We start from the raw sequence: 27,730 nt of genomic DNA on the forward strand, positions 1-27,730 counted from the left end.
CATGCGTGGATTTTTAACAAGCTTTACTCGCAGAACAATACAGACATATTTTAATAGGAATTCCTCATTTTTTCTTTTCAGACAACACCCATTTTCTCTTCTTTTACAAACAAACCGACCTAATGCAGTATTAGCGCTCTTCATCAGTACAATTTGTGTTATCCATCTGTGTTACTTTTGTGTACCTTTTCCTTCTGTTTGTCAAAAGAAGGTAGAAGTTTTATTTCTCTCTGGATGCGCCAAAGGAGTTGTTACAACTCTCTAAAAATTGGCGTGCGGGTACAGCTTGGTTCGTAAGTGCCCTGTCTGCTGCTGCTTTTATGTTGGTTTGGGGAAGACCATTCTGTAAATTAGTAACTTTAGGGACTGGTATTGACAAATCATCAATGCCATGTTATAACTAGTAGTGTGTCAGCATCAGGTTTTTTGTCTCCCTGTTCTAACACGACTTACCTAGTGCAGCCCTGTCGACCGGATCTTTTCACGCGCAACCCTTGAATTTACGTGGAAACTGATGAGGTCTTGAAATTTTAAGCGTACTGAATGTTTATCTTAATGCACCTTCTCCTTGAAATCTGCAGGTGCAGTGAATTTAAGAGGCGAGTAGCTTGGGCCTGAAAAAGAGCGTAGCGCGCTTTCCAGAAAAACAAAGCAGGTTTAGTCAAAACACTGAGAATCTGTTTAATACAGCAATAAACGACGTGTCAAAATTCCAAATGCGAATAGTCTTAGAAAAATAATCATCGCTTGCGCTCATTTGTAAAGCAGTCACTTCTTGATAAAGTGTCAGAAAGGTACACTTAGCATTTAATATGATTTCTGATTTTATACTCATTAGCCTGTCTCTTACAACCATGTATTTTTTAAACACAGCCTTCCTATAGAAGGGACGGGCTTTTGAGCTGTGATCACGATTATCATAAAGCCAGGTTATGCTGTAAAAAGCTCTATGACTGCACAACTTCCAAAGGTTGCCACAGTGCTGCAGGAGCCGGCGCGTATATCCAGCCTTCCCTCTGAACGTTGCTGATACAGAACAATGGTCGGGAGTCCTGTGCTTTGGTCTTTGGAAAAAAGCATAAAATTGAGCGTATTTATATGAAACGTAATCATAAGATTGTGTTCTCACCCTAGATACAATCCTCAAACTGGTCATGTTAAATAGTGACGTGTATATATTCAATTTGTTAAAACTGATCAAAATCAAATCAAGCTTTCATCACGTCCTTTATTAATGGAAAACTTAAGTGAGAAGCTGCGTCTTTAAAAGTAAAACGGAAAACCTTTTTTTAACTGCGTGTAAACGGGCCTCATGCTTTCAATGGCACTGAGTTAAATCCAGTTCTTCAGGCATCGGGGTCAGTATGATAAATATGACTGCAAGCAAAGCTTTAACCCTGAGTGGAGATCAAAGAAAGGTATATACACCTACAATAAATCCATTCTAAAGCTTGATTATATTATTGGAATCAGATTCTTAACGCAATTCGCTATCTAAAGCGGCTAAAAGAATTTGACAAGTTAAAAATATGCCATTTCGGTCAGTGGTTGTTTTCTGGTGAAGCATCAGCATCCACTGGAACTTTGCTTCTCGGACCCTCAGACTGAAGTGGGGGTACCCGCTGATTCAAACGAAGAGAACCCACTCGTTCTGCGCAGTGAGTTTCAATGGCTCCACCAGATTAAAGACAATTTGCTCGTGCCGTTTACTGACGACATGCGGAGAAACCTAAACGCTCATTCATTTTAAGGTGTAAGAAAGGAGAAGAGTTGTCTCTTCCCTTTGTCAGCGCCACCTCTCCTCTTGCCTTCCTCCAACCGAAAACACCGTGAGCAGAAATCAAGTATGCAAGCACGTTAAAGTGAGCAGTACAGAAACCAGGGTAAGACTTGCTTCAATCAGACTGCCGCAAGAAAACTTTATTCGACCTTCAACTGCTGGGTAAACTCTCTTCATTCTCTGGAGGTAACGGGAAACAACGTCAATATCAGGTTCGCCTAAACAAACAAACAAACAAACAAACAAAAGGTGCAGTGTTCTCTGTAACAGCCAAGCTCTGAACCAAGGTTTAAGAACCTGTCTAAAATTGCGGTTTTAGTTCAAGTCTTAAACCATTTTCTGCGGTTTGCCATTCTGAATCGGCGCGTATCAAGACAGCGTAGAGACGTGGAGAGTTGTTTCTTGTGCACAGATAAAACATCTGTGTTGGTTTCTAGCCAGAATTTTTTGTAGCAACTCATATTTTACCAAAAAAAAAAAGAATTCTTTTTGTATTGTCTGGCTTTTTCTAAATTTAATTTTGCATCTGTTCAGATGGTAAATGCCAGTCAGATTTAGGTAGACTGAGATAGTCTCCCACCCGTTTGGGGTAGAACGCACAAAGCTATCGCTTACACCTTTTCAAATTTAACTTTACTTTTTTTTTTTTCTTTGGAAGAATTTCTAGTCTGTGTGCTGCTGTGTGCACACAAAGTACGACGTGGATTTTCTATAGTCACTGCTGACAACCACGTCACGCACCCCTTCTGATCCATGCTCTTGTAATCCTGAAGTGCAAAACCTCCGTCTTAAAAATAATTAGAGTTTGCTATATGGGAAGACTTTACCAGAATCTTTCAAGTTGTTCCCTTTCATTATTCCTAATGATTTCTCTCTATGTGAACTTACCTCTGTATGAACAGATATTTACTGAGAACTGCAGCCCCCCCCCCCCAATTTACAAGCTCTAGGTTGAATTTGATTTTGAACACCAATCCCACTTGTGAGAATCGATTTGAAATTGAAACACCCTGTAGAACCAAAAAAACAGTCTGTAACAAAGGTCCAAAAGGGAAGATTTTGGGGCAAAAGCATGCTTTTACCATCCAGAAGCAGAACGTAGGAAATGAAAGTTCTGCAAGACGTAGATGTGCTCCTAGAAGATTTTTTTTTTTTAAGTACAGCGCTACATCCTTTCTGTGTTTTCAGAAAGAACTAATTTTAATCTCAAAATATTTTTCAAGTTTCCCTTTGTCCTAAAAGTTGTGCGTGTCGATTGTATAAAAGCTGAATTTCTAACAGTTTGCACTGTTACTTTAGAAGATCTTAAGACAGCATCGTGAAACGCCTCCTTTCTTTCTACCTCTCCCGCGTGGGGTCCGTGGGACCCCTGCGTGCTGCTCCCCACACAACTCGTGAGAGTCCCGCTGCTGTCGGAGGGGCAGGCTCATTCCCGCAGAGCAAGTCGGCATCTTGCCCCTCGCCTCCTGTGGTCCTCGCCTGAGCTGCATGATCTTGAAGTAGTAGAGGTGACGATCCTGTGTTTGCAATACTTCTATACAGTGGAAGTTTGAGGTCTAAAGAAAACAGCACCTTTCTTTTTGAGGCACTGCTTAGTAATGAGTACAAACGCAAGGTAGCACAGATAATACGTGCTCTCCATCATAGAACCATGGGATGTGTTGGGTTGGAAGGGACCTTAAAGGTCATGTAGTTCCAACCTCCCTGCAGTAAGCAGGGACATCTTCAACTAGATCAGGTTGCTCAGATTCAAGCCTGGCCTTGAATGTCCCCAGGGTTGGGACCTCCACCACCTCTCTGGGCAACCTGTGACAGTGTCTCACCACCCTCATTGTAAAGAACTTCTTCCTAATGGCTAATCTAAACCTGCCCTGCTCTAGTTTAAAACCATTGCCCCTCGTCCTGTCGCTACATGCCCTTGCAAACAGCCCCTCCTCATCTCTCCTGCAGACCCCCTTCCAGTACTGGAAGGCTGCTATAAGGTGTCCTTGGAGCCTTCTCTTCTCCAGGCTGAACAACCCCAACTCTCTCAGCCTGTCCTCATACGAGAGGTGCTCCAGCCCTTGGATTATCTTCGTGGCCCTCCTCTGTGGTGTGCTTCTTGCTTTTTTACTGGTTTACCATGATCTCAGAACTGCTCTCTCAGCAACACGGAATTGATGAGGCTTAGTTTCTCTTTGAAAATTTTGTGATTTAACTGAAAAAGAATATAGTTGCAGGCTACAACCAAAACTAGCAATCCAGCACAGTCAGATTAGAAGCAAATTTAATCTATCCAATAAAAGCAGAAAATCTGAGACTTCTACTATAAAAAGATCTTGTCTGCTACCCTGTTGGAGCCCGTCCTTACCTTTACTGTATCCCAGATTTTTGTCTTTCAGCATATGATAGCCATCTCCTCCAAATAACATATAGGACGGAAGAGTGACGTTATATATTTCATCCATCTGGAGCGGGACGTAGGCTGGGACTCGGCAGGCTGTGCAAAGCACTTCTAAGCTAACAACTCTGCTGCCCGAGGCTCTGGAGAGATCGTAGACCACGTGGATGCCTGCAAAAATACACGTTTGAATGTCACTTTACGCAGCACCGCTTGAACATAAGAGGGTTAGAAGCAGCATCCTCCACCAAACTTTCAACAGATTCTTTACGTTAGCTTATGTGACTGAGAGGTTATATTGTTTTGAGTGATAGCAGTTAATGCCCTTTGCACAATAATTAACCTTTATCCAAGCAAATTTATGAGATTCGAGAATTGCTGAAGTACTGTCCCGCCTCAGGTGTTTATCTGATCGTCCGTTCTCATCGCTATTCCACAGAAGGAAATTACTGGTCATGGGATTAGGATACTGCAAGATAAAAATACCTTCCCTCATTCCTGCAGACACAGGCTTTCCCATTACACTCTATTTGGCTGAAATGACTTCTTTTAATACCAGCCGGCCACCCTAACTGAGCAGCTATTATGGATAATAAGTACTGTCCTGAAAAAAGCAAGCCAGGCCAGGGCTGAACGTTGCGGTTTCTCCTCAGTGTAGAAGTACCGTTTCTCGTTGTGAGCCTTCTTCAGTCAAAGCCTGGGGAGAGTCAGGCCCCCAGGACAGCACTGCCAAGAACTTGCTGATCAGGAAGCCACTAAAGCTCGTCCAAAGCACAGAGGCTCTTCCAGCCCTGGCCCTCTTCCTGCCCTGGATCTTCTGTCCTGAACCCTTTCCAGAGCTACCACTTATCTTTTTTTTTTTTTTTTTTTTCCTGTGAAAAGGCAGCAAGCAGAAGGGCTGCTGCTGCTTTACCTTAGTGGTACCCAACAACCTGGTAACTCACTGGTGAATCGTGTGCAGGACAGGGGTTGTGTCCTTGGCACGTGGAGGTTCTACATCACACGGAGGGGGTAGTGCCCCCATCACCAGGCCGCGTGGCAGGGGAAAAATCCCTCAGCCCCTGCCCTTCAAGCTTAACTTTTCTGCTAAATAAACAATAAAAGCCTCACTGCATCGCAGAGAGACCAGGAATAAACATGACTGTAGCCTAGTACACATCTGGGTAAATACACGGGGAGGGGGGCGCGATTCAAGAAATGCGCATGCTTTTAATATTAACTCTCCATCCCTAAAATATTTAGAAATTCACCGGAGCAATTTCATAGCTCATTTGGACTAACTTTAAAACTGTCAGCAATCATAAGACGACGGCGCAAAATGATTTTGACAAAGTGAAATTTGGCAATAATTTGCAGAGACGTCCAGTGCGGGGTTTCAGGTAGGCTGCCAGTGAAGAACGGAAAATGGGAGTTTGTTGTAGCTGTTACTGGGTTACAGCTACCCTCAATTATATCTTCCTGTAGCTAACTGAAGTGTTAAACGGCTGCCATTACGGGTCACCGAGCCAACGGGGAATCCCGCCTCTGCTGAGGGGAGCAGCGGTGGCCTGGGTGTTGCAGCGGCTCAATTAAACACACGCAGGATTAATGGTGTTAGTTGGCTGAGGCACAGGGCTAGCATGGACGGCCAACTAGATTTCCATTCTTAAAAGAGGCTTCCAGGTGTAATACGAACAAGGACAACGGAAGGGATGGCCGGCTTGGAAAACTGAGAAGAAAACGTACCTCCAACCTGCAGCAGCTCTCCGCTTCCTCTTCCGTATCTGCGCACGCTGTGCTCAAAAGCTTCCTTCAGAGTGGAGCCTTTTAACCTTACCAAATCAAAACGACCTCCAAATGGCAAAACAGACAGCAGATCTTCCACAGTAATGCTACCTGGGGGAATGAGACTTTACTTACGTTATTTTTTTTTTTTAAATTTACACTATTATTAACAGCACAACATTGACAAGGAACATGGCAAACACAATTTGAGAAAACGAGGGCCAACAGAGGTGAGGGTCACATCTACCGCCTCAGCCAAAGAACCTGCATCTTTATCAATCAGCAAGTATCACGACTCATAAATCTGATGGAACTGTATGTATTGCTATTTAAATAACTCTATTAAAAGAGATTACAGACCACCGACCTAAGCTGAAGGAAAACAGATATTCTTACTAAGGCAAATTTTCCAATTGTTTAAGACTTATTGATGTAGACCTACAGAAAAATTTAGCTAAAATGAAAAAAACTGGTTTATGTGATACCAGGAAAATAAGAGCTGTAAAATTTTAGCGTTCAGAAAACCCAGAATTCACTTATTCTACACTTATTCTGCTGGGACCCTTCTTATGAGGGTCCCAGCAAACCAGACCGCATGACCCTCTACAGTAGGGTGGTTAGCGGAAGAAACATCCTCTATCTTTCTTTGTTCCAAGGCAGCAAGGAGAGAGGGAAATGATAAAAAGCGCTGTGTACAAACAACGCTAGTAAATTCTATTAATGTCAGCCTGAGTGCAGTTGGGCTCTAATGATGTATAACCATTTGAGAAAGTTTGAAACCGCTTCCAAACACTGTGCAAATCCCATCAAAACAAGCCCATACCTAACATTGGGTTTGGGCTCGCATCAGAACTCGATTCTTCCTTCTTGATAAAGCTGTCATTCAGCTTGTAATTTTACATACCATTAGTGCTCTGTTCATCAATGGGTGACCGTATCCCACCTCCATTCAGGATGCACATTGATACGTGGTTCCACGACTTTTTATCCGGACGTACGACATTCTCATAAAGCTATAAAAGGAAAACGTTTAAACTGATTTTTAATCTTCACTTAGTCCAGGCTCTGGAAATTTACAGCCAATACGATCTGAGACTGAAAAGAGACAGAAATGTTTTCTATCTTCTTTCACATTACCTTCAGCCCCACTGTAAAATACTGCATTATTAAAAAAACAAAAAGGCAAACACAGTAAAATAAGTATTTTGCTTTGTTAAAATATTTGCCTTTTTCTGTAATGAACTCTTGAACTCTGCCATAGTCTGTGTGTGTATGACATGGCCAGGGCAGGCCAGCTGAACAAAGGAAGGATGATTCTTTGATTCCAGCAACTGTAATAAAGACAAATGATTTGGGCACATTTGGAGAACTGGGAAGTGAAGAAGAAAGACAGCTGTACCTTAAAAACATGTAGGGGAATATATAAATTAATCTCTTGTTGTATGTTGCAGGGAATTAAGATTTTTCAGCTTCTCTGAGATTGGTTTTTAATATTTGGAATGGTCTTGGCAAAGTAGAACGATGTAGAAGAGTGGAGGCACAGGAAACAGGCATACTAGGTCAGACCCAAAAGTCTACTCTGCACAGCATCATGCCTCCAACAGTGGCAAAACGCTCACAAAATGAACGGACAAGACAACATTTGCTTGCGGCATCTTAAAGAAAAGAAAATGGAGACCAGGGATTTACTCAGTTGCATAAGGACGATGAACCTACAGTGTTAATCCTCAGAAATAAATGAGTAGAACGGGAAAAGGCTGAGAAAAAAAACAAGGGTAATGGAAAGGATGGACTGGTTTCTGTGCAGAAATGACTATGGTTGTGACTCCTCATTCTCACAAGGAGAGAAATACAGAAAGGACATGACAGAAGTCTATAAAATCAAGACGGGCTTGTGGAGGCTGGGTAGTGATCGGTGTGTTTTCTCATTTCAAGAATGATTCAGAGAGGGGTGACACGGACAGCCACAGACACAGAAAAGTTTCTGAACGTAGAACGATGACGCAGGCTAGGACTGCCTGACCTGGTAAAGAGACAACGTAACAAAAATATTTGAGAAGCCTATGAAATCGTGAGCGGCGTGAAGAGGGTGGATAGGGACCAAGTGTTCCAGTGCAAGGACTACTCCTCGGCCTCCAGCAGGCACCCAGCCAGTGGGCAGCCGGCTGCACACAGACGAAAGAGCAAGGTCTCTGCAGGATGCGCAGGTCAGTGGCGCAACACCCTGCCACCGGCTGTTGTGAAGGCTGCCGGCAGTCAAAGGCAGATGGGGCAAGTTCAGGGAAGAGAAGTTCCAGTGGGAGCTAGTAAATACCAAGACACTACTTGTGGTCTAGGAAGTCCCTGAGCTGCAAGTTGCTGGAAGATGGAGGAAGATTTGAGTACAGCGTCTCCACAGCCTTGTCCGCTCTTCCCTCACCATCCTGCCTCAGTCACTCTTGGAGACAAGACATTGGGATGGGGAAGGGATGGTCCTGTCATCTGTTCCAGTTTGGCCACTTCTCAGCTGCATCCCTGTGCCAAGTGTTTGAGGCCTCTGACTTGTAGGTAGATGTGTAAACGCTTTGTGGCTCTAGTTTAGCGATCAAAGTTATTCCCTATGGCCAGATCCATGGGATATTCTTCAGTTCATAACTCATACTTAATGAATGAACGGATTTTTTTTTTTCTGATTGCTGATTTCAGTCAGAACTATACCCCCTGATTTACTAATTTGCCTGGAACAGATATCAGGATTAGAAGTCTGTAATTCCTCAGTTCCCCACAGAAGCATTTTTAAATTACACAGAATCACAGAATGGTCGGGGTTGGAAGGGACCTCTGGAGATCATCTGTCCAACCCCCCTGCCAGAGCAGGGTCACCTAGAGCAGGTTGCACAGGTGCAATCGTGGTGCTACACTTGCTGCTCTCCAGTCCTGAGCACAGAGGCAGTTTAAAACAAAAGCTCACACGCTGATGTTAGCCATTTCACAGCCATTTCACATTTGAGTTCCTTTAAGGTTCTTTGTAGAACGCCATCTGGGTCTGTCAACCTTTTTTTCTGAGATTTTGGGCTACTCTTGAGAGAAGCAGCACTGAACTAAATGGACATCTGTTTTGACCCAGTACAACCGTTCAATCAATCTTTCACGCTTTTCAATCTCCGGATTTCCCAGGACAGCTCTAAATATTCAAGCCCATGGCACAGACAGGTCTGTTTTTACCTTCATACCCCTGTATGCCTGGCACCAGACGGAAAGCAAGTGTAGAACGGGTAATGCAAAGGCCATGAAGGACAATCCATGTATCTCCTCATGGCTGCAGATAGTTGTCTAGAGACACCAATTTAACTAAAGTACATTTTGATCTCCCCAGACAAAATGTATAGGAAGAGAATCCACAGACTTCTGAAAGATTAAAGTTACTTTCTTGCATCTTAAAAAATGCCAAAGCATTTGATCACATTTTTCAAATAAAAATATAAAAACGCCTAGCAGGAAGAAAAAAGCAAGGTGGAACTGTTTTGGTGGAACTGTATGTGGAATTCCCAAATCTTAATCTAATTTGGAAATTAGCCCATGTACTAAGAATTATTTTAAGGATTACAATAAAAGCAATCAAATGGCCTGGATGACCAGCTTTGGGGAAATATCTAAATGAAAACTCATGGCTCCTAATTGGCTCCTGACTTTACGGCAGTGCTCATTTTCTGCAGTCATGTTAGTGAACGTTTTCCCCTGGAGCACCCAAAGGAAATGGTGCTGCTGTGGGAGAGCGAAACAATCAAAACCAGCTAGTTTAAAAACTGGAAGTGACTTCTCATAAAAAGACCTTCTGGTGTTATGGGACTGTTAAAGCTCAGGGATATCCATCAGGATGCAGCAGGGGCCAGTGACTCCCTCTGGGCTGGGATGCTGTGGACTTTTCTCTCTTCTGGGCCCGGCTGTGAGTGTGGCCTTTCCCCCTCCTTTGCTTCAGCTGGCACCTTTTGGTCTCTTTGGGGGGACAATTCATAGCAGTAACTCGTCAGAAAACTAGACAGAATTTTTTTTTCTGGGCTAGTGCATTAAAAAAGGACGAGCAGAGCCCAGTGGGTAAAAACGGGGCAGAAGGTAAGTGCTGTGAGCAGGAGATGGGTAGCAGGATGGGAGAGGCGCAGGGGAGACGAGCTCTCCTCCTTGCTTGAGGAATGGGCTCCTAGATCAGACCGCCGTGTCTCTTCAAACCACAGCCTCAGAGCCAGCTGCGAACAAGCTGGTCTCTGTATGAGGATGTACACATAGAAGAAACCGCTCCTTACTCTATACAGTAAGATTAATTATAGCCTTTCTTCTGCCATATCTTTCTAGGGACGCTCTAGATGTTATGGTGTTGGAAAGCAGAACACAGCCCGTGCGCTGATAGTTCAGAGCCTGGGAGCGTTTCACCTGATAGCTCTAAAGTAACACTTAGATGGGATTGCCACCTGCTGTGGCAACGTCTTACCGCGGCATCACAAAGCAAATTTCCCATGTTACATTCTTGGAAACGGCACGCTTGGTTTGTACCGTTCAGGTAAACACTAGTTTTTCCAATCTCTTCCGAATAATTCCCCAGGTCTTTCCTCCATTTTTCCACTTCTTCTTTAATGTGCTCATCTATAAAGCAGTATGAAAAGTGTAAAATAAGCATCACACGTATCTCGTATTAGTGACGCTTCAGTGAATACAAAGCTTAGGAAAAAAACCTGCTCTTCATGATTCTAAAGCATTACGCTTTCCCTAAGGGCTCTTCAAGCAACATGACATCTACACTCAATTCAAACAAAGCCTGTAAGGGGAGCAGGCAGGACAGGACAATCAAATGAACAAGCTATTCCTGTGCCACAGCAAGCTCATCTCCTCTATAAGACTTAAAAATATATTCGCCCAGTCCTGTTCCAACCTCTGACCGAAGGGGTTTCTAGCACTTACCTCTACAGGTGAGAAAATTTTTAATATACAAGTGAGCTTGGTCTTTATTTGACATCGTACCTTTTTTTTTTTTTTCCTCCCCAATTATAACTTCCTCCCCTTGAACATAGTGCTAAAAGGAATACTAGCTCAAATACTAATGTCAAGGAATAAACCCTTTATAGAAATTAATTCTCTATGCACATCTGTCTGCCAGGTGCAAATCGTATTCTGTCAGAAAAAAAAAAAAACAGATACAAAGATACTTATATATGCAGACTGGTAATGTCACAACTGTTTTATATTAGCTATTAGTTTTAAGCAGTTTGCCACGTAACTGTCAGCAACAGCGACATTTATAAAATACAAGCGCCTATGTATCTGAATTTTTACTTTTACTGACATCAGATAGAGAATGTAAAGTCTCTTTACATCATCTCATTACATTAATAGATCACTGAGCATAACACAGTAAATAATATCTATGAACATAACATTTTTAAAGGATTTATTTTACAAATACTCTGCTAGAACCTAGAAAGTCTGGTAAAAGCTCAGAGCTTCATACAGCAAAACACTGGATAAGAAACAAAGACCAGAGAAACAGCCCCGGGTAATTACAAAGCTGACAAAAAGCAGGTAAGAGAGCTCAGAGTTATGAACAGAGAGCAACAGAGAGACTCTCCTCCCATTCTTTAAATGTTTCAGAACTGAAACACTGAACACGCTCAGCACTGAAAACAAGAAGCCATGGGGTTTGTCTACTATATTTGCACATTGCCAGAGTATTCCATTTTTTTTCTGGAATATTTCCACTTTCCTATATTGCTCTAAACTCTGTTCTGAAGAACCCAGCCCCTGGCAAAACAGTGTAAATTAGTCCTCATAATCTTTTCAATGATAATTACAGGGCTAGCTAAAACGGGCTCTGCTAAATGGTAAGGTAGTGTATCACCTCAGCTCCTACAAAAGGACGTCCAGTGATTTTAAACAGACAAAAAACATACACTGAATTTGTGCATATTCAAAGGCCACTGTTCAGAAAGAGAAACAGAGGCAAATGAGTACGCCTATAACACAGCCTGAATCCTACGCAGAGGAGAACTGCAAGCCCAGGAAGAAAGCTGAATTCTTCTGCGCCGTTGTACCGCGTCTTTAACGTAATGACACTCGAATGGTAGCGGCGTGCTGCAGGCACGTTCAACGGTCTGGTCCACGTACCTTCAGGAACACTGCTGTCCAGCAGAATGGGGTTTCCGACTGCTTCCACCACATTTCCGTTCTTGTCAAACGTAACGTTTAAGTAACCGAGATATTTTCCATAAGCATAAGCCTGTACAACTGGCACCTTCCTCCCATCATCAGAGTCAACCATGTGTGGATAGGAGCCACTTGGCTTTTCAGTAGAGGGTGGGGTGCCTGGACGAAACAAGCGTGTAAAGTGGGTCTTCAGCTCACGTGGCCTTCAAGGAATTATTAGAATGACACTTAAATGTTTCTCAGCCTTATAAAAAAACCAAATAGGATACTAAGCAGAAACAACGATGAATGCATTGGATGACAAGCACGCATTTGACTGACCAGTTATGTTATTTCATAAAAGACGATGTTGTTTTCAGGACATGAGCTCTAATAACTGCCACAGTGTTTTTTAAGTTGTGACAGCACACTCCTCCATGACATCATGTCACAGTAACAACAAAGGAACTTTTCATTCCGATTATTTCAACCTAAACCTCTCAGTAATAATGCACACATACCAGCCTCTGACTGAAAAGTTTATTGTTAAGCCTTCACGCAACATTATTCTGCATCAGCTAGAAAATGAGTATGTTAGTAAAACATACATAGGACTTCTTGATATGAGAGAGTCTAAACTATTTTTATTGATAATATGCAGTCAGAATACCTACAGAATACAAGCAGTTCCATCAATTTGTGCATACACCCAACTGATTTTTTTTAACTATAGCAAACTTAGCCTCCAAAATTTCAGACAGGCTGCAAACCCTCTGCAACAGCAAACTTCATCAGCATTTTTGTTATGTGGCCACGGATTTAAAACTCTTACCAACCTGCAAAGTTTGAAGGCTGATTAGACGTAGGACTTGGAAACAGACAGATTAAAGCACCGCAGTTACAGAGAAAAGAGATCTCAGCTCAAACGGCTCAGGCTGCCACAGGATGTAGAAACCATGCAAGGGAGGAAAGCGGCCAAGAAAACTACGCAGCACAGCTCTTGTCTCAAGGGTACCAGCCTTCTCCCTGTCTCCTTGACAATCTTATCTGAGTCGTATCACTCCCCCGTTATTCCCGTCAGTATTCCTGCCCCACCGTCAGCAAAGACCAAGGTCGGGCAGCTCTGAGAGGCATCACGTGCTGCCTCCCACTGCAGAGACACCTCTAAGCCTACTGCTCACTCCTGTCCCAAAGCCGGCGGCATTTCCCATCTCCATGTGGGCGAGAGCCGGGGTGCCGGCAGGGCAGGGGCATGGGGGAGCAGGCACAGAAGACATGGATCCAGAGGAAAGCAGACTCTTCACATCCCCTGCTCACAGAACAACTGGTTTCCTTCCATTTATAGTTGTTTCCATAATATGAAATCCTGGGATAAGCAACATGACAAATGTTCCTCCTAGAACTCCCAACATGATTCATATTTATCTCTGATCCCTTCTCTTCTCCAAGGAGAACGGCTGTAACAAACTACAAGATGAGCTAAATTTACCAGAGAACTAGTGTTTCTACTTTCAGCCTGGCCGACAGAGTTAGTTTCTTGGTGGTGCCTCTTCACTATTTGATTTATTTTGGGAAGAATTTAGGAAACCCTGTAGCTAATGAGAACCCTGCAGGATTTGTGCATGTAAGAGTGGCTTTGAGTTTTTTTGGAACTGAAAAAGGAATCAGTTTTGATCCCTTGCCCTTGTGCAGTCCTCAAATGAACAGGGCATTAGCAAGAGTAAGTCATGATTTCTGGTCATCGTTTTAGTATACATCAGCTGTGTGAGATTAAGTGGTTTTCCAGAGCCTTGCTCATTTCTTGCTTTTTGAAGAGATACTTTCTGATACTAATACTTTCTTGCAGCATTAATTACCACTACAACATTGTTCTGTTGTAAGACAGATGTGAAATGAAATGAAATGAAATGAAATGAAATGAAATGAAATGAAATGAAATGAAATGAAAAGACTTTTCAGTGCATCTTATCCTCAAAGAAAACAGCACTAAGAATTCATGCACACATCTCAGTCCCAGTGTGAGATGCAATGCTGTTTCATTACAAATGCACAAATTCATACGGGGTAACTGAAGAATCTGCAACACCTCCCTATTTTCTTACCTTGTTGTAGCCAACACACTATGTTCTCAGAACGTCCTTTCTGAAGAAAACCAGAAATTAAAATGCTCTAGCCTAAAATTACCATTACTGTTTGAAGCAGTTCTACAAACCCAAAGCATGCCTGCCTGAATAAGTCAAGACAGCGTTTGCCACATAATCTGTGGATAAACCAGAGATCTGCAAATGTCTTAGATGAAAGGTTGGACTAGTCCAAGATTAGGCCCTTATATTAAGATATCTCTATGGAGGTGTCTGCATGGGCAATATGTCTCTCAGCTCCCGCGACAGCCAGAGATTCAGCTGGTACGTCTCCACTTGGACTGAGCTGAAATATTCTCCCAACTTCTGCTGACAGTTATTGATTACATCTCTTGACTTAAATGAGAGCTTATAGGCTTAATGTATAGGCATCGACACACAGACAGAGACATTTAAAATCAGATGTTCCACTCTGCAGTCAAATCACCTCTACAGAGGTGGCTATTGCATTGTGTTGGCTAATGGCTTTGACTCAGAGGGGAATGGTTGACAAATGCACTGATGGTGCTCCTCGACAGATTAGCTAGTGCTTCTCAGCACTTGGAATAAAAACTACAGACTCAGACCACATTCTGTCAAAAACCATATTTTGACTAAATAAGTGGATACATATTTCTTGGTGTATCTCCCCCAGATACTTCTTATTTTTCTCACTTCTCTCCACTGTTAATAAAAAAGACAGACTTGTTTTATTAAAACAGTAAAGCCCTTGGAAAAGGGACCAGAACCCACTCCCAGCGGAGGTCTTTAACCTGAAGGCTGCAGAGTCCCATCCTATGTGGTTTCTCTGGCCTTGTGAATCTTGAACAGCTTCAAATGGGGAGAGACGGAACAGCTTGGCCCAGTCTAGTCTTGTCTCTGGGATGACAAGAGATGTGCACATGAACTCTTACAGCTCTAGATAGGATATGAAGTCAGATATCTCAACTCCTGGAGCACTTCAGATCATGATTCCAAATTGCAAACAGTGGCACCTCTTTGGACCGCACCCAATGGCTACCACTTCGAGGCACAAACTCTCTACAGGCATTGGCCAACAAGGCTGTGCAAAAGAATCTGCATTCCACTGTGTAAACCCACGATGAGTGCACACTTTGAATACTGCGTGCAGCCTTGGTTTTCCCATCACAAAAAATAATACAATAAAACTGCTGAAAAATGCCACCAGTGGGCAGCAGGCTGCACACAGACGAAAGAGCAAGGTCTCTGCAGGATGCGCAGGTCAGTGGTGCAACACCCTGCCACCGGCTGTTGTGAAGGCTGACGGCAGTCAAAGGGAGATGGGGCAAGTTCAGGGAAGAGAAGTTCCAGCGGGAGCTAGTAAATACCAAGACACAGTTTGTGGCTTGGGGAGTCCCTGAGCTAGAAGCTGCTGGGAGATGGGGGAAGATGTGTGTACAGCGTCTCCACAGCCTTGTCCACTCTTCCCTCACCATTCCGTCTTGGTCACTCTTGGAGACAAGACGTTGGGATGGATGGTCCTGTCATCTGTTCCAGTTTGGCCACTTCTCTGCTGCATCCCTGTGCTAAGTGTTTGAGGCCTCTGTCTTGTAGGTAGATGTGTAAAATGCTGTGTGGCTCCAGCTTGGTGATCAAAGCTATTCCCTGAGGCTAAATTCAAGAGATTCTCCAAATTGTTTAATGTATGACTGTAGCATGCAATTGTTTCTCTTTAACAAGCGGGATAGTAAAAGGTGAGAGCTTGGATGAGACATAAAAGGCATGAGAAAGTGACAGGAGATGAGTAGGGAGAGGAGAGGATGAAACAGACAGTGCAAAACATTTAAGTGGTAAAGTTCCTTGGGTACATGGTGCTATCTCTATGACTCGGGCACAAGGGAAATTTTGCTGAAAATTACAGAAAGTTCCTGTTATATTCTCAACGAGTTAATTAAGTTTCTGCTAAATATAATGAGCTATCTTTGATGGTTTAAAAAAAACCAGCCTTTCTTTTACTTGTGTCCCTACTCACTGGCACAGGGAAGGCAGCAGCACTGGAGAAGCTGCTGATGGCAGGTTTTGCTTAAAGTAACATTGCTGCGGAAGGAATCAAATCAACAGTGTTTATCTCTGGAATTATGTCTACCTCTAGGGAAAAGAAGACTAAAGTCAGAGATTCAGAGAGGGACTGAAAAAGACATAGGAAACGTGGGAGAAGTTTTTTAATGGCAGGGCTAATGGAGAGCTATGAATACAGAATCAGATTCTATAGAAAATCAATATGTGATCACTTTTGAAACACTGTATGATTGATTTTTTTGGTTAAGTCACACACAAGTTTAAATGTAAACATCTTTTTTCATAGAATCAAAGAATCATAGAATGGTTAGAGTTGGAAGGGACCTTCAAGATCACCTAGTTCCAACCCCCCTGCCATGGGCAGGGACACCTCCCACTAGACCAGGGTGCCCAAAGCCCCATCCAGCCTGGCCTTGAACACCTCCAGGGATGGGGCATCCACGGCTTCTCTGGGCAACCTGTTCCAGTGCCTCACCACCCTCACAGTAAAGAATTTCTTCCTAATGTCTAATCTAAATCTCCCCTCTTTCAGTTTAAAACCGTTGCCCTTTGTCCTGTTGCTACCCATGTGTGAGCTCGAAACAGGTACAATATATTTGGCAGTAATTGACCGATATGACTACCTTTGTTCCTCTGTCCCACTTTGTATAGGTCATCTTGAACATCCACAGCATCAAGGAACCTTTCAGTGACTTAGGGCACTTCTTGCTCACAGACTGTTTTAAATTAGTTTCTTCCACGGAAGTTATGGATAGGTACCAGCTATGAATCTGGCCCAGTACAGCCAGCAGTAAACTATATTTGTGAAAGTTCTCCAAGTTTAAAGAAAAACAGTTCCAGCTTTGCTCTAGAAGCAACATGGTAGTAAGAAGTAAAATACCTGTATAGAGAAATGTGTTTGTATGTCCTCCAATTACAACATCTACTCCTTTGACTTTTTGGGCAATATTTTTGTCCACAGTGAAACCAGAATGTCCTAGTGCAATTATTTTGTTCACTCCCATAGCTGTAAGTTTATTCACTTGTAGTTGCAATGCTTCAATTTCATCTTCAAAGATTACATCATCCCCTTAAAAAAAAACAAACAAACAAAAAAAAGGAACAAATGTGAATGTATTTACAAAGTACCTTAATTACTAGTTTAAAAAAAAAAAAGTAGTTGATATCGGATACTGTTTTGTATAATTAATGGAACTTTGAATGTCAGTGGCTTTCAAATGCCCCCAGTTGGTTAAAGCTCCTGATCCGACGTGATGTTTTCCAGTCTCTCAGGAGCACCCGAGTGCTTAGAGTAATACGTCAGTAAGAGTTTCAGTATAAACACTTGTATTGTACCACTAAGCTTTTTTCTTCCCAAATTATATTTCTTTGAGACCTTCTATCTTCTCCAGAGTGAAGTTAATCTCTCTCTTTTTACTCCACACTCATCTTGTTCTCCACCCCCCTCAGAAGGCTTTAAACAGTCGCTACTTCGAAGTCCTGCACTAAACTCTGAATTGCCTTTTTACACAAGTTATCTCACCTAATGTAAACCACTCTTACTAATACCAATACAGCACAGCACACAATTGAGCTACCACCCTGAAACGAGAACATAAAGAACGGAAAGTCTGGAAAGGAGAAACCTTTTCCGGACCACAATGTTGGGAAACTCGCAATCTTTCTGCAAGGTTTCTGTGCCCGCTGAAATTATTCTAACATGACAAACAGTTACAAGAGCGCTAGACAAACATGCACTTTTATCCTGGGCACAGTGTCCCGGGTTGCGCAAAAAGACTTCCTATGTAAGAAGATAATTTCTTTGACAAAGTTTTAAGAACAGAGTCAGCAAACTGTTATCCTAAACTTTCCGGTGAAGACAACCGAGCAACATTTCTACCAATTTCCCCTCTACCTAATGCCTCTCCTTCCTGCAGAGTTTTTTGATAAAACCATTTTGAAATATGCCTTTAATGTCAGAAGATTTACATTATTTCATAACAAAGGGAGGAGTGAAACGAATTCACAATCCACTGCAAAATGTCTCAGGAAATGAAGAGGAAGCTGCTACAATGGAAGATATAAAAGAGGGTTACACAAATTGGTTCACCACCACACCCATTGAATAGTTCTGTTACTGCCAGAGGGAATCTCTGCACTGCACATTGCAGAGCGAATTGTGCAGCGCATCCCCCACGTTTTCTTCCTGTGGACCTCTTCTTGGAATCAAAGAGTCATAAGTTAATTGAGGTTGGAAAGGACCTCCGGGGGCCACCTAGTCCAAAACCCACTCAAAGCAGGAACTCAAAGCCAGATGAGGCTGCTCAGGGTCTTGTCTGAGCAAGCTGAAATTCCACAACCTCGCTGGGCAACCTGTTTCGTGACTTAACCGCTCTTACCATGACAAATTTTTTCCTTACGTCCCACCATAATTTCCTGTGGTACTACTTGAGTCCATTGTTTCTTGTCTTTTCTCGGTGCCCCTCTGGGAAGAGTCTGTCCCTGTCTTCTCTATAAACCCCCTTAGGACAGTGGAAGACTGCACTTAGTTCCCCCTTAGCCTCCCTTCTCCAGGCTGAACCGGCTTCAGCACCTCTTTGTACATCCTTGTCTTGACAGAAGCTGGGCCTCATGCAGAGCTACTGGCAAAAGGGGAAGTCTGAGAAATGCTCCTTGAGTGTAGGCCCTTCACGTGCTCATTTCACCATCCATGGACCACCTAAAACAGCCATGCACACCACGGTGTGGGGACCAGTTCTGTAAAGAGAGCTGAGGTCTCTAAACAAAGAGCAAGCGTGAACTGCTGACTATCTGTGCTAGCACGCAGTTGCCTGCAGGCTGACTTCTCCCATGGCATGCAGCCAGGTGGCCCAAGCTCTCCCCATCAGCACCAGCTCTGTTACCCCTCTACGCCACTGCAGCCTACAACGCACCATGCACCAAAGACATACTATTATTAATCTTCAAACCATACTAAAACAAACAAACCTACTTTCAGAATGAGGGGAAAAATGAGGCCTGTCCCATGCCAGTAAGTCCACCTTTCTCCCAGGACTGTTATGGCGGCAGGGCACTGGCAGCCACCAGCGCTGGGACAAGCAGTGTCAATGTCAACCCACCCACCCATCCACTGCCTGCTGTAGAAAGGGATTCCTGCTTGGGGGCTGCAGGGGCTCCTTGTGTCCCCCCTCTCCGTGACCCTGCCATGGCATCTCACACAGCTTCGTACCCTAGTCAACTCAGCACTTCGACTAACTGAGCTGAAATGGGCCAGCAGGTTCAGAAGTTACACAGCAGGGCACTGTAAGAGGAATTACACAGCGTTCATTTCTCTAAGAAACCAGGCAAAAAGCAATAAACCGCTTAGCATTCAACTGTATGTTTTTCAAAACAACATGAATTAAAATCAAGTGCTTATTTAAGAGTTAGTTATTGCCCATGTCAGTATTTCACTTCTCTTTCAAGGCACTAAACTCATGTGACATCCTCTTCTCTTTTCAGATGGGGTAGGGTTTCAGATAAAACATCCAATCTGTGCTATAAACGAACAAGCAAAAAGAACTGGCTGCATGTGAAAAATATTACGCAAGACAGCCAAAATAAAGTGGAATAAATGGAATTTAAAATTCCATTTTAGAAAACTCTGCCAAGCTGATAGTTTTGTAAATATTTTGCTGCCTGTGGGGTTACAGAGTAAGGAGCTTTGGGTTTCCACCTTATACAAAAAGACAGTGGGCAAAATGAGATACATTATTTCACAGCACCGAATGTGTATGTAGTACCTCTCAGGACAGATAAAGACATCAACTATTTTGTGGGGTTTACAACATCGCTGCAGAAGCAAGTGAGCTGGTACCATCCAATACTAGAAAGATGATCTTGGGGTTACCAGTGCGAAGCAAATACATAGACAACCCTGTCTGTGTGCCAAGTTATGAACAACTCTTGTACAATGTGGAAAAACTGGCTGGGCATTCAGCTGAGATAGCTGTATACAGCAAAACGGAGGAGAATTTTCAAAGAACTGCCAGTTGGCTGTAATCTATAAATTGTGCTAAGAGTTCCCCATCCCTATGGTTTCCAAACAGTAACATTAACAGTACCTTCAGCAGAGATTAATTGTTCCTTCACAATGGAAACACTGAGATTTAAAGACTCTGTTCAAGTATGTTGATAGCTGTTTTAAGCAGATTATGAAAAGTACAAGTTGTAATTTCATAATTCTGTGCAAGTTATTGAGGTTTAACAACAGAAGAAATCACACTCACAAAATATTTCCACGGAAAGCAGTCATGTAGGAATTCACATGTTTCAGCATTTTCAAGCTTCCTATTTGCCCTGAGAATGCCCTAAGAGTGTACAGCATGCCAAAGCAATTGCTGCACACTCTGAGAACACCGAATCATCTGGAAGAAGTGTGTAGAGATAAGCAAAGTGCTGAATTCACAACGTATCTTATTAATTGAATTAAGGAATTAGGCTGATAATTATTTTGCCACCAACCCACTTCTGCCATGATTTTATCAGTCTGAAGGATTGCATAGTCACTGAGTCATATTAACATATCCTGAATTCACATTTTCAAAGCTTCCAAATGTTCCTCCACAGACTGAGAAGGCAAAGGGGAAAATTATAAAAATTCTGAACACTATAAATGTTACTGTTAGAATTTGCCCTGCTTGTTACTCAATTACACTGTGGGATATACTTAGCTTAGGGCTGCTTCAGCTCCATCTATGGAGCTAACAAGCCTTCCCTTTTAACGCTGTTTTTTTCTAGTTGTGACCTCTGTTATAATGTCTCAGCATACCGAGGCATTCAATATGATGTCTAGACGTTACTGGAACTGTATTTAAATGCTTCAGAGAATCACTAAAACACCATCTGGATTTTCCTCCAGTATATTTATTTGCAAGAAAATTAATTTGATGACTTCACTGCACCAACACAGTTGTTTGGAAGAAGAGCCGAGATCTATTTCATTAATCCTTAATGAAGCACACTATTGGCTGTCTGTCCATTTTTCAGATTTAGCGTGATGTCAGATGGTATCTACCCTCATGCCCTCAAGCACAGGTGAAATTCTATTGCCTACACAAAATACAGATCAATTTTCATTTTTGTTGGGGGGGGAAAAAAAAGGACACCAAAAACACATCACTGTAAACTAGAAGTGAGATACAGAAGTCTGTTCTGACCTCAGATGTCCACTTCCTGATAGTTTAAACATACAGCATAGGAATTAAAGAGCACAGAAGGAACAGGTTTATATTCTAATACTTCCCCAAAGTATTGAATATTGCTTTTCTCCAGAAAGCTATGCGTTACTTCTATATTAATAAGCCATGGAAAAAGAAGTAATAATATGAAGTCCTTTTTCATTGTAGAAAATGTTTTAAACCGGTGCTTAGGGCATCCCTACTGCACAAACCAGGGAAGAAAGTCTGATTTTGCCAGAGGGGGGCTGAGCTTTGTGCAGGCAGTGACTCAGATCTCCTGCCGCTGATTCGAATGTGTTTCTCATTCCAGTAGACCATTTTATTTTACTAAAAAAAATATCCTCAACAAACCAAAACCCCTTAAATGTTGGAAAAAATAGAAATTGAGAAGTCTTTTTCCTCATCAATTCTAATTTTACTCATGAATGAAGCAATTGTGGTAAAAGCTGAATGGGTGTTCCTTCTGTAGTCCGATCTCTGGAAATATTTGAGAGGCTAAAAACATCTTGGGCAACTTCTGCTTCAAAAACACACATCAAGCTCTCTTTGCTTTTACTAGGGCTTGAGCATGGAGGCATCCAAGTGCAAAATTTCAACACCCAGAAAAATGTCTTGGTTTGAACACGTTTCACTCTCGAGACAAGCTGTATTCATGTTTTAACATTTGTTTAAATAGATAAATAACAATAAAATATAAAAGAATACAAATTTTAAAACCCAAACAACAATAAAACCACCAAACGTTCCCCCCAGCTCTCCTGCAATCTCACTGACCTTCTTATATTCTTAGATAGATAATATCTTACACTTAGATACTTCAGTGATGCTAAGTAATTCAGGTCTGTATGAAAATGGCTTTTCATGTTAAGAAGCCTTCTCCAGTTTAAAAACCAGTCAGTTACAAAGTTGAATAACACAAGTTAATACTGATAAAGCAACAAACTTCTCACTTTTCAGCTGAAAACATTCATCTTTGGACTCAAACAAGCGGGCAAGTAACAAAATAGTAACAAAGGTTATAAACTTATATACTAAAGAAAACATACCTGGCTGTGAAAGAAAAGAAGTTTCCTTTGTAGTGTAGCCAACAATTCCTACTGATTCTGAGTCAAAATGTACTATTTTAAAAGGATTAACGTATTTCATCATTTTGTTCCCTAGTGGGGTTTTCCCCTTAATGTTTGCACTCAGGATTGTAAAATTAGCATTTTCAAGAAGAGGATCCAACAATCCGCTCACACCTTCATCAAACTCATGGTTCCCCAAAGCCTGTGAAAAGCAAGAAGAAAATATAAGACCCTACCTCCAATATTCAGTCTAAATACTCGCATAAATTATATACAAGGTATGTTTGGGAAAACAAAATCTATCTTGTAGGGAAGAAAACCTTATCCTGTCTAAAACAGCACATTCCTGTTTCTCACAAACACAAAAATTGAGGGTTTTTTTTAGGTTTAGGTTTTTGCTTTTCAGACACTTCTAATCATATACGAGATTAAAATCCACTGTTTTTTCATGCTGTAACTGCAAGAGGACTAAAAATAACCACAAAGGAAAAGATGTATTTTGTGTACGGAAAACACATAGTTTAAAAAAAATACTGAAGAAAATGTTAAATGCCAATGCCAATAATTGTTATCTTTAAATAAAACATGCATTTTAAGGGCCTGTGCTTGGACTACAGATTTTTTTAAAACATATTTAATTCACATTTACTAAGAGTTCTTGCGTGCTTTAACATGTAACAAGAAAATATCATTTTCTAGCCATCGTCAATACCATTACCTAGCAGAAGCTCTAACGTTTATCAGCTAGGGAGAACCTCCACAGACAATCCACAGTAGGTGTGCGCGCACACAGGCAGGTGTGTGCGTAGCACTGCGAAGCGCTAAGGCTATCAGGAGCAGTCCAGTTTATTTATTCGCGAGGTCATACCAACAAGATGAGAATGCTTAGTTGTTCTAGGTGGGTTAAGCAGAGAAAAATAGACTTAACCTTAAAGGACCACGGAACTCTCTCCTACCCGCCCCTTTTTCGTGATCAGCCTCAGCTGCCACATGCCTGTGCCTGCAAGTTTGGCAATAGCAGCAAAACCTCTGTAGACGGCAACTTTGCAGAAGCACAATATACGCAAGAACCTCACGGCATATTTAGGTGTTAGGGGCGGAAATGATATAGCTGTAGACACGTGGTAATAGTGTAACTTGGTACAAGTTTTTGGGTGGCAAGTGGAGCAGAGTATGAAAGGAGCGCTAAAGCCAACGGACCAACTCTTCCAGCCAAAACTGTGCTCATAAATTCATTCTGAAGATTAAGTGGGGAAAGGCACATTCATCATCTAAAAAGACTTATATATGTCTCTGCTTCACTTAGATAAACAACCCCTATGTGTTTGTTCCAACTTTTATTCCCCAAACAGATTATGTTAACCCTGATCATGTTCCAACCCAAGCAGGACCCTGAAGCCACTATGGACATGGAAGCTCAGTATTTCAGTCAACTGACTGGCAGTGTCTTTCTTTTGGCGGAGACAAAGATTCCTGACTCCTCAGAAATCCACAGGCAGGTAGTCAATGGCCCTGTGGAAAAATCAAGATATCAGCAGTAACTTGCATTGGCAACTGACTGCTCCTGCTGACGCTAGTGAGAACACCACTCACACCCCAGGGAAGGAGCCAAATTGTTGGCATGCTGCTGCAGCACTTTTCCAAAAGAACTGAGGATTATCTTTAAGAAAATCCTGACTTGGGAAGACACAATGCACTCCAACCATATCCCATTTCTAACTGTATTCTAACTGCAATCTAATTTGCTGTAAGAAAAAATAAAAATAATAATTTATTATTATTATTATTAATAATAATAATAAAGAATAACACTCTAAGGAAACTCCCGACTGATGTTCTGAAAAGACATCCATGGACTGGTAGAGCATCTCAGAATGGTAACAAGCTATTTCCTTTTTGGCTCATGCATATGCCTTCTGCTCCTCCTAACTATGCAATTAAAACTACCCCCAAAAAAGGTTGCAAATGAAATAAGAATTTGAATTGGATGTAACTGCCATTAGCTTGTTGTGAAAAAAAACAACAACCAACTAACCAACCACCTATGAAACCTTGTTTCTCTTGGCTTTGTATCTTGTATTTGGATTATTTCATGTCCATTAGGACACAAGCTTTGATCAAAATTTTTCCCATGGTGCGGGTGGTTATAAAGTCTCTTGGTCATGAGAAATCACTGGTGGCTAATAATAGTTTTATTTTTGATGCAGCTCCTCCTCTGGGGAGGAGGATGTGGATCATTTTGGGTTCCTGTACTTTCCCTAACTACCCTTACACCCAGAGCTTCTAGGACTCTGTACCTATGCAATATCCCTTCACCAAATCTGAATCCACTGGCCAACATAAGTGTAAGTCACAAGGGGGAATAAACAGAAATGTTCAGGCACGCAGCACGTGATCATATAATCCTCCTTTTCACAAGAAACCAGGCTAAAAATATTTCAAAATCAGGATACAAATTAACAGAAGGATGCAACTTAGAAGTAAAGCTAGAAGACTTCTATCACCCCTCTAATTACTGCCTTTGCGATACTTAATTTGGATTCTGGTGTTAATTACACCAAAAAGAAAGGCTAGTGTCAAGAAAATTTGGAAGGCAATACCTAGCTAAACAGGAGAAAAAAGGCCTGAGGTGATAACAGGCATAAATGAGAAAAGGGCAAACTTAAGAAAGGAAATTTGTCCCATTTGTGAAACAAACCTCTAATGCTGACAGCTAAATCCTCCTGTGGCTCCTGCCCCCATCCTGTAAAAACTTCTATGACTCATGTTCCCTCCTTCATCCTGTTTGTAATCCTACTCCTGTATCTCACTTCTAACCATTTTGGTAATACCCACCCCTTCTGTTAGGGATGTGACTTCCCAAATTTTGCTTAAAGAAACACTAGCTCACCCTTCTGCAGCGTGGCTCTTACCCTGTGCCCCCCCAGCCACCATCCCCACCAGATGGTCCCCGTGGTCCATGGACAGAAGAATCGAAAAGGATGCTGCAGTGCTGCCCAACACTCGCCATCTGTCCTCAGGCTCTTCGGTAGCAGAGAAAGGTGCTGAAGCCTCTGTAGTTTCTCAATCTATTCTGTCCCCTTCTATCCACTGACAATATTTAAATTATAAGATGCAGCACCTCCACAGAGAGCACGTGGTTGACTACTTCACCTAATGCATTACCATGAAGTACAAGCCTCTGGCTGTCCAGTAGGGTGCGGAATTACTTTTTAATCTTATTCTGATGAAAAAGCTCATGGGATCTCCTAACCAGTCTGCAGACGCTTCCTACATAACACATTTCCAAAACTGAGCTCTAGTTCAACACTGCTGATTTTGCCCGAAAGAATTTCCTCTTGTGATATCATTGGGAACTGTACAAACTCCCAGCCTGCGCATGAACCAGTCAAACCAGCAAATGCAAGAGAAATGACAGCCAGCAGCAAGCGTTGGGAAGAAAGGTAGGAAAAACCACCCTGAGCTATTTCTGCACTGCAGAACCCCAAAGTGCTCCCCAGCTCTCAGTGAGGATGAGTCCTGAATGCACACGCTCTTCCCGCCCACCACCAAGAAACAAAACTCTGTTAATGTTAGTTTTGTGATTAGAAAACCGTTCATTAGACTATGTGAACAGGCAGCAGCATCCTTCACAGACCTGTTTGTCTGGTATGAAGTGTGCTTAACCTAGGAGAGTGCACTGGGGCACCCCTTTCCCTTACATAGCTGTTCTGAGGCACAGGGAAGAAACAGGTGAAGCCATTTTTACCTGGGACATTGCAATCCTTTCCAGAGAAAGCAAAAAAGATGAAGACAGAGGATGTGATATGCGCAGAAAATTTTCCCCTCAAGCTGACAACTGGGATGAAATAAATAAACAGTCACTCCTGAACAGCAGTCACCCACAAACATAACTTTAATCCCTCTCCTCCTTTCTGGGGTTGTACGCAAGCAAAATAAGCCACGATAATTCCTTATATATTAACAGGCTCTTGCCCTGAGACAAAAGATTTAAGGACATGGAGTGACATGCCCCAGTCTCAACCTCAAATTCTTCTACCTTCCTCTCAGCACTTGGACAACCAAAAGAGCCAGAGTAAAGGTGGGAGACTGGCACCATCTCAGAGAGCTCCCTCACAGATGTGCTGTTATCGTCCCTGGGCCACCCGCACACAGCCCCTTACACCCCATCATGAGCACAGATCTGGTGGGACTGGACATAACCAGGGTGGGACTGATGAAAACTAAAAATCCTCACCCTCTGAAACAGCACTTCCCGCACCACCGAAGCCGGCAAGGGCAGGCCACGACCCTCGGCCAGGGTTAACCCCTCTGTCGCAGGCCAGGGTCCTTGCCTGACTTTTTCTGGGCTTGCTTCCATGACTCTGCCAACCCCTCTTCCAACAGAGCCTGTCCATCCTGCCGCCTGCCCCAAGCCCCTGCCTCTCCCAAGGGGGGGTTATTCCACTGCATCGCTGTCTTTTCCTCTGTGTAGCCCTGGCATCAGCTCCCGGTTTTTGGCTGCCCATGGGGCTGCCAGCTCATGACTTCACCCAGCATCACCATCGCTTCTCTTCTCCTTGCTTACATCCCACTATTTTAGTGTGACCCACAGCCTTCTCCGACGCAAGGCTACCCACTCAAGGAGGCAGCGACGCAAACAACGGCAGCAGTGGAGGAAAGGGAGGAAAAGACCCAGCACCCAAGGAGGGAGGGAAGCCCCCCACCGCACCGCTCACCGCCCCCCACCCCCGCCCCGTCCCGCTTTACCATGGCATCGTAGCGCAGGAGGTTCATGAAGTGGACTGCCTCCCGGCCCTTGAAGCGGGAGAACCACACCGTGCCCTGGTACTGGTCCCCGGCGTCCAGCAGCAGCACGTTGCGGTGCGCGGCCCGCGCCGCCGCCACCAGCGCCGCCCGCCGCGCCACGCCGCCGAAGCAGCCCGCCGCCCGCTCCGCGCCCGCGCAGCTCCGCGTCCCCTCGCCCTGCGCTTCCACCCGCCCGTGCACGTCGTTGGTGTGCAGCAGGGCCAGCCGCAGCTCCGCCGCCCCCGCCGCCGCGCACAGCACCGCCGCCGCGCACAGCCACAGCGCGCCCGCACGACGCGCCATGCCGGGGGGGGGGTTCCGCGCCGCTCCGCGGCACCGCTCGGGAGCGGCGGCCGGGAAAGTGGGTGGCCGCGGGCGGGGAGGAGGGACGGGGAGCGCCGCGGCGGGGCGGGGAGCGGGCGAGCCTCCGGGGAACCCGCGCA

At 43.3% G+C, this 27,730-nt stretch overlaps 1 protein-coding gene across 2 annotated transcripts; it reads right to left on the reverse strand.

Annotated features, from left to right (window-relative positions):
• On the reverse strand, nt 1-27,710 carry NT5E (5'-nucleotidase ecto). Of its 2 annotated transcripts, none has more exons than XM_074581240.1 (9): nt 27,249-27,710; nt 22,479-22,701; nt 17,115-17,303; nt 12,057-12,254; nt 10,390-10,541; nt 6,829-6,937; nt 5,886-6,035; nt 4,131-4,331; nt 1-1,998 (listed from the first exon to the last, which is right to left on the reverse strand). In XM_074581240.1, exons 1-9 carry the CDS (start codon nt 27,588-27,590, stop codon nt 1,841-1,843), a joined length of 1,722 nt encoding a protein of 573 aa, XP_074437341.1. In that variant the 5' UTR covers nt 27,591-27,710; the 3' UTR covers nt 1-1,840. The 2 variants fall into 2 exon arrangements, with proteins under 2 accessions (XP_074437341.1, XP_074437342.1); XM_074581241.1 differs by lacking the exon at nt 27,249-27,710 and adding an exon at nt 26,248-26,337.
• Between the last annotated feature and the right edge of the window lie 20 nt (nt 27,711-27,730).

Source organism: Larus michahellis, chromosome 3 (genome assembly GCF_964199755.1).
Source record: "Larus michahellis chromosome 3, bLarMic1.1, whole genome shotgun sequence".
Lineage (NCBI taxonomy): Eukaryota > Metazoa > Chordata > Aves > Charadriiformes > Laridae > Larus > Larus michahellis.

What these genes read in the sequence shown, in the direction of transcription:
- NT5E (XM_074581240.1), bottom strand. Translation starts at nt 27,590, where the DNA reads ATGGCGCGTCGTGCGGGCGCGCTGTGGCTGTGCGCGGCGGCGGTGCTG. An exon ending in TCCTGCGCTACGATGCCATG is followed by an intron (nt 22,702 to 27,248) that starts GTAAAGCGGGAC and finishes TGCTTTTCACAG; the next exon opens with GCTTTGGGGAACCATGAGTT. An exon ending in ATTTGCTTTGTGATGCCGCG is followed by an intron (nt 6,938 to 10,389) that starts GTAAGACGTTGC and finishes TTCCTTTTATAG; the next exon opens with CTTTATGAGAATGTCGTACG.